Source organism: Pan troglodytes, chromosome 1, assembly GCF_028858775.2.
Source record: "Pan troglodytes isolate AG18354 chromosome 1, NHGRI_mPanTro3-v2.0_pri, whole genome shotgun sequence".
Classification (NCBI taxonomy): Eukaryota; Metazoa; Chordata; class Mammalia; order Primates; family Hominidae; genus Pan; species Pan troglodytes.
In genome coordinates, this window is record NC_072398.2 from 143,765,632 (window position 1) to 143,772,500 (window position 6,869).

The 6,869-nt window shown below is 36.2% G+C and overlaps 1 protein-coding gene across 2 annotated transcripts in view; it reads right to left on the reverse strand.

Annotated features, from left to right (window-relative positions):
* Positions 1-265: 265 nt before the first annotated feature.
* Positions 266-6,869, reverse strand: part of LMO4 (LIM domain only 4) — an 18,019-nt gene continuing 11,415 nt past the window's right edge. For both annotated transcript variants that reach the window (XM_001144748.7, XM_001144677.8), the window contains exon 5: positions 266-2,587. In XM_001144748.7, coding sequence (XP_001144748.1) covers positions 2,579-2,587 — 9 coding nt within the window. In that variant the 3' untranslated portion in view covers positions 266-2,578. The remainder of the gene's footprint in view (positions 2,588-6,869) is intronic.

Here is a 6,869-nt window from a genome sequence, read left to right on the forward strand (position 1 = left end):
CACAGAGCATCCCCATTAGAGCCGGGTTTTATTGTTTGAAATGCCTCTGGTTTCAAGAAAGTGTTTTACCTAAAGCAAGACTACTACTTAAATATGTTCTATTGTATATTCATAGCTCCATTAGTCCTTCTCCAATTTAGCACATCAAAGAGAAGGCTTCATCACTTGCATGTGGATTATACTAACATGAGTGACATTTGTAATCTTATAGGTCTGCAACTTAAGAAATGCTTTTAGAAGCTCATTATTAAATACGCAGCAGTGCTTGAGGAACCAGCCATATAATAGTTTATTTAAAGTCCGTAATGACCTTAGCCCTCCACATCACTAAATGCCACAATATATTATTTACTAAAGTTATTAACCACCTCCTTTGAATTTGTACATATCAGGGACATAAGTGCTTATGCCAAAAAGAATATAGAAAATGCCTGCAATCTCATTAACCCATTTCCCCCTTTACCATCCCAGTCTAACTTCTTTCAGAAAGTTCCTTAAAGGAAAAAAAACAAACAAATATAAGAACCAGAACTAGTTTGAAGAAATTCCCCAAGGATCTAATTCAAACAGACATCTAATTCAAACATATATATGTGATTTCTTCATATTATTTTCTTGCATTTTATTTTTATAAGGTTCTAACAAAACTATTCACTTCAACTCTATGCCTTTACAATCTCCTCTAGGAGGTTTGAAGTTCAACTGATTTTTTTTTTTCCCCTGCCCTGGAATCTCCGAAAACAGGAAGTGAGCACAGAAGTTCTCAAAGGGAAGCTGACTGGTAGTTGAGATGCGCTGAGCTACACCTCTCTACATGGCTCCACGGCTGTTCTCAGAGGGAGGGTCTACATCAGGCGCTTTTCTGGAATAAAATAAAATGCCATCTTAAAAAAGAAAATTTAAAATAGTAGCGTTCACACACCTGGTTTTATTAGCCTGTGATGGAAGTTGTAGTTGAAATTTGCTCACATCTAAGGAAGCTGGCAGTACAACCTCAGCCTCCAGGCCTATTTGGTTTTCCTCCTTCCAGCACTGGCTGTTATACTGCATGCTTTCCGGAGGGCAGCTCTGCGGGCAGTGCAGGCACTGTGGTGGACACTCTGCTGCCTGCAACCAGCAACTCAGTATCTCAAGACTAAGACTAAATGAAGTCAGAATCTTCCCCCAAAATACATAAGGAAACGCAGAGTCAGTAAAGAAGTGTAGGAGCAAAACAAAATAAACATCTTACAGCCAACCACACGAGCCTAAGGGTCACCAGGAAATGGCTACTTCACCCATCAAAGATCACTATAAAAAAAAGAGCTCTGGGTCCCTACAACTAAGTGAGCTTCAAAATATGTACAGGTATGACTTAGAAATTGTGACTTCCTTCAAAAGCTATAAACTCAATAAGAGAACAGGATGGTTGTGCCGTATTTTTTTTTATACATACTTTTCATCAATACCCAAGGGCTTTGCTATTGAGGAAAAGAATAAACAAAATAGTGGACACTCAAGTATTTATAAACACAGAAGACTTACTGTGATATAGAAGTGTAACGAAATGCTGTTAACAGAATATTCTTGACTTATAGAAAGGACCCTGTTAGAAACTACTTTGTACCCCTGCCAATAATGGCGTGGTTAAGTAATTTGAAGAATACCTTACTGGCCCAGAGCTAAATAAATATACACTCCACCTCCCTCAACTCCTTCAAATTTAAAGTGAGCTTGTTATTCAACAACAATAAAAACTAAATTTTTTCAAAATACAGAAGAGAAAAAGCAGTGTTTAAACCCAAACACCATTAAATATTTTTTCTTTTAAGTTTTTATTATTTAAATACACCATACTAGAGCAAATGTCTCTGAAAATATCACAAATAAAAGATTTTTTTTTCTTCATTCAGCAAATTAGAAGTAGGGGGAATTTTCTACACAGTAGCTGCTATGAGCCTGATTTTTTTTTCCAATTTTTTTTCTTTTTTTCATTCTTTCTTTTTTTCTTTGCCATGGGAGTAGCAACATTAGGACAAAAACACTTACATGCATACATACATTGTATTTTACAGAGATACAATAAGTGTTTGTGATAGAATATCACAAAAGCCACATCTCTTTCCTTTATCTCATGGTCAGTTTTGATTGAAACACGTTTCCTTACAACACTTAAATATACAAAGAGCAAATAGAATGTTGTTAAGGTAAAACACAGGGTACAAACTCTGGCCAGTGCCCTGCTAATTGTTAATGAGGGTAGAAAGCAGATTTGAATGCTTCTTTTAATTAGCTTCATTAGTCATTTCCCTCCCCCCCAGCTCCCTCCCCCTCCCCAAGATGTCCTCTGGTGGATCTTTTTTCATTTTCTCTACAGTCTCCCATTAGCCCAGGTTCATGGAGTCCTTAATGTTCATATTCAGTCATTTTAATACACCAATAAATGCGGGAAGGGCAATCAAGACTAAAGAAGGTGCAATGGCATGGAGCTGGCACTGGTGCTAGCTACAAAGGTGACTTGTCTACTGAAGACACATGGGATCCACCTGTGATGAACAAATCTGAGATGAAGGCACGCATTCTGCATTACTCTGACCTTTTAGCAGACCTGCAAGAAATAAAAACGGGCATCTTAGCTAAAATGCTAAATTTGAGACATATTAAACTCAAACATGACTGCTTTTGTCTTCCCCACATTCACTAATCTTCTTTTATTAGATTACTTTCCAACTGTGACTTGATAGAGGCTTTCTATGCTACTTACTCTGGCAGTGAAGAACTAAAGCATAACATTTTCTGCAGTTTTACTAGCAAAGAAAATGAGACAGTAAATGGACGCTCAGAAAGTTTCTGGTGTAAAGTACTACAATTAATTGCTTAACTCTGTTAAGAGCAAGTGTCTTTCCAAAAGGAATGTAACATCTTGCCCAGCAGTGGGATCTTGAATTTTTTAAATAGCGGGGACATTCCATGACAAGTTCCTACCTAGGAAGTTTTGGGTTCATATGCTCAACCGTGTAACCTTTTGGAATGTTGCTTAAACTGCTTGTGTCTCAGTTTCCTCATCTTTAAAGAAGGGATAATGACACTGTTATGATAATTACATAATACATATGGGAGCACTTTCAACAGTGCTTGGCCCTTAATAAAAGTTCAACAAATAATGGCAGTTATCGTTATTATTCCGATATCCCCATGTGAAAAATATTCACCCATATTGGTACTACCTATAGGTGTGTGTCTATATGAAAATTTCTATGTACAAATATTCACATATTTTTCACTATTTCTTATCTGCTATGTCACTTAATAACTACACAAATATGTGAATCAATACATGTAATGTGTTAATGACCTGTGATAGATAAAAGAACATAGTTCAATGCAAGGGTGGCTTCAATGTCTAAGTCAGAAATGGAAATCCACACACTTGTCAAATACAATCTGTTTGCAATTACCAAAATGAAATAATACATATTAGGTTGTTATGGTTTTTAAATGACATTTTGAGCTTCCCAGGAAGTTCTCGTTTCACCCTTTCCCTAACTTACAAAAAGCCTGTAGTCTATTAGGAACTGCAACCCCCTACTTCCAAGCTAATTAAAGTGGTGAAGGCTTAATTCCCCAGAGTGGAAGCTCAGTGTGAGAAAGGTAATTTGTCTGTCCAGAACAAAGATGCAGCAGCAGCCAGCAAGCATATTTAATAAATGAGCATCAAATGTCTTCTATGATGGACACACACAACACCAATTATGTAACTATGGGGGGAACTGTGAAGTGACATGTAGACTAGAACACTCACTAAATTTTCCTCCAACTAAAGAGATGTGATCTAACTCCTGTTCCACTGAAAACTGAAAAGCACAGGTAATTCTAGATGGCACCATCACACTTTTGAGTGGAAGAAAAAAATTCCAGAACAGGCAGCAATCTACAAAAGAAAAAATTAGCCACAATTCCTGATTTACATAACCCTCTAGAAGGCAGCATTCTCCTGAAGCTAGCCAAGCCTCCTTTAAGTGATATAGGTTATAAAATGTTGTAGATCCTTGAACACTAGTGGCCTGAGATTTCAGTCCATCTGAAATGCAAGATTTCAATCACTGTATGATTTAAAAGCTTAAAATTATTTTTCTTGGAATATACAACAGCCAATGATGCAGAACAACAACTACACTACACAGCCCAGACCCTGGGAACAAATCTCAGAATAAAAGTTTAAAGGGACCAGACAATGGGGGCCTATGTTTTCCATGCAATTAACTGCCTTTAAAGAAGGGATGTTCGAATAATCAACTCATTGCTTTTAAGCCAGAGGATCCTTGAGTATATTTACCACGCATAATACACCAAAAATGTAATTGATTCTGCAAATAGAAGGAAAATGGCCAAAATAAATGTCCAATTTTCCCTACCAAAAATATGGAGAACGAGAGAGGAGAAAATAATAAAACGAAGCCATTTGTCATTTCTCCCCATCTCATTGCCTCCAGAAAAGAAACGCCACAGGGTTTTGGGAAAATAATTTTAAAGCCTCTCCAGTTCCAAAAAGCAGTTTATGTTCCACCAGGAAGTATGTTTTCATTAACTCTTCCCCCTTGCCCTCTCATTAATATCTCTCTGGACCACGTTCAGCTTGCCCAAAACCTTTATTTATAAAAACTACCTTGTGAATTGACCGTGCTCATGGTGAGCTGAGCACCAAGGGCAAAAATGTGAGACACTTATGCCAACAGGGAAATGTTCTTAATTAACAGCACCCCCAAAACACAGCTTCTCACCAATGTCTGACGAGAACATTTCCATAAGTTGTATTTCCTTATGCCTTTTAAGAGCTATTAATTTTTGAAGGCCACCTGTCTCTTTTTTGGCCTCCAACATTAAGAAAATATACACTAATAGGTTCCTATTCATTGCCTAAAATATAGTGTTCCAAAATGAATACCCTACCACTGCCATCCTGGAAAAGGTGTGGAAAACAGATTTCAATGAAAGGCATAAGACATGTAATCTCATCAACAGGTAAACCTGGTTTTTCTGCAGTTCTCCTCCGTAACACCTCTAAATTTATGCCATCTTATACTATAAAAGATGGTATGAAATCCTGCTCATATTTCTTAGGTGTGCTTTATACTTAGTCCCTACCTAACACTGCTATTGCCTGTATTCAGTGCTTCACAATCTAGCAACATTTTCCATCTCATCTCTACATCCTTTCATTCTCACCATGCATGCTGGTGAACTGCAACAATCATTTTTTTGTATAGTACTTTGCTAAGTCAGAGAAAGAAATGGTATAAAACCAGCAACAAAGTGAAGCTCTAACTTGGGGAAAAATTAAGCTTTTACATCAGAAGGAGTGGAGAGAAGGTCTACCATTTTATTTCTAGCATATTTTTTCTTTTTTGCTACCAAGTTTAACTACAAACAGCTTTACCTCTATTCTGAATAGGTATCTCCAAATATTTATGTTACTCATTCATTGTTCTCAACTCTGCCCTGCAGATTCACTTCATTAGAATCCAAATCACAAAAATCTTTAAGCATTTGTATGTCTTGGCACTCCTTGAAGAAGCTTGAAATACCTCATCAGCAGTGACTGGTTAGTTTGCAATTAAAAAGTTCAACTTTTATTCTTAAAATGGTTATTCTATGTAGCTCCCCATATTAGTAAATTAAAGTGCACATAATGTCATGTAATTAACACTAAGAAACAGAACATACATTTAAAATTACCTCATAAACTTGAGCAAGGGAAAAGGACAAATATAAGCATCAAAATATGGCAGCATAATTTTAATGGTTAAAAGTTTTCAAATATTTGTCAAACCCCCACCTCCACCACCGCACTAAGAAAATGCATTACAGAAGACAAAGAAGTCTATTTTTTTCCCCGAGATTTTTGAAGCTTGCTAAATTCCTATTTGCAGATAAATGTTGGTTTTTTTTGTGATCCTTACAACAGACATTAATGAAGTTCCTATTGTAAATCCATAAAGAATTACCAAGTGAAGTGTGCACTTTTTGTTTCAATGCAATAACTCAGTGCTGTGTGATTGCCTGGGTTAATGATGAAAAAGTCAAACATACTATCAGAGCTGATGGAAAAATCTATCACCAATCTGAAATTAAAATTCATCTGTGGTCAATAAGATTTAATATCCATGCAAGTGGCGCTGTAAAGAGTAAATGAATCAATGTCATCAATACATAATCAGTATGAAATATGATGTGAATAAAATTATGCACACGAGTCATACATTTCACTCTTTTCTGGGCCAGTGTGGAATGAACAGTCTCTTAACTGAAGGTTGACAGTAATTGTTACAAATTAGGCACAGCAGTTATCAAAATGCACTCACTTGCATAGCTATAGGACTTATTAAGGAGATTAAAATAGATCTAAAACTATCCAGTACTGGGGGTGCTGGACAACTGTTGATCACCAATTTTCCCTCTGGAATATCTTCTAATACTACATGATTTGTATACTTGTATAATTTCCTAATTTTTAATTCTGGTACAAGGATTTTCAAGTTGTGGATCAAGAATCAAGATACATAATTTCTAATGGCACTATTAATGGCACTAAGCGGGTTAGCAAGAACAAGAACTTGGTTTTAAAAGTCATAACTTATTCAAATGTTATGGTACCGCCAATGAACAAAAATGCCCTCTTATGAAGTTACAGAATGTTTTGTAAAATTACTCTTCTAAAAAGTAAATGAATCGTAAATTGGGTTTGGAAGGCAGGTGTCCAGATTGCTATTCCTAATGCAGAAATCATTCTTTCATAACAAAGATCTTTATTCTCTTTTCCTACCATAAATGTTCTAATTTTTCTTCCACAATAACCTATCACATCATGTTTCTGAATTTCAAAATTGTCA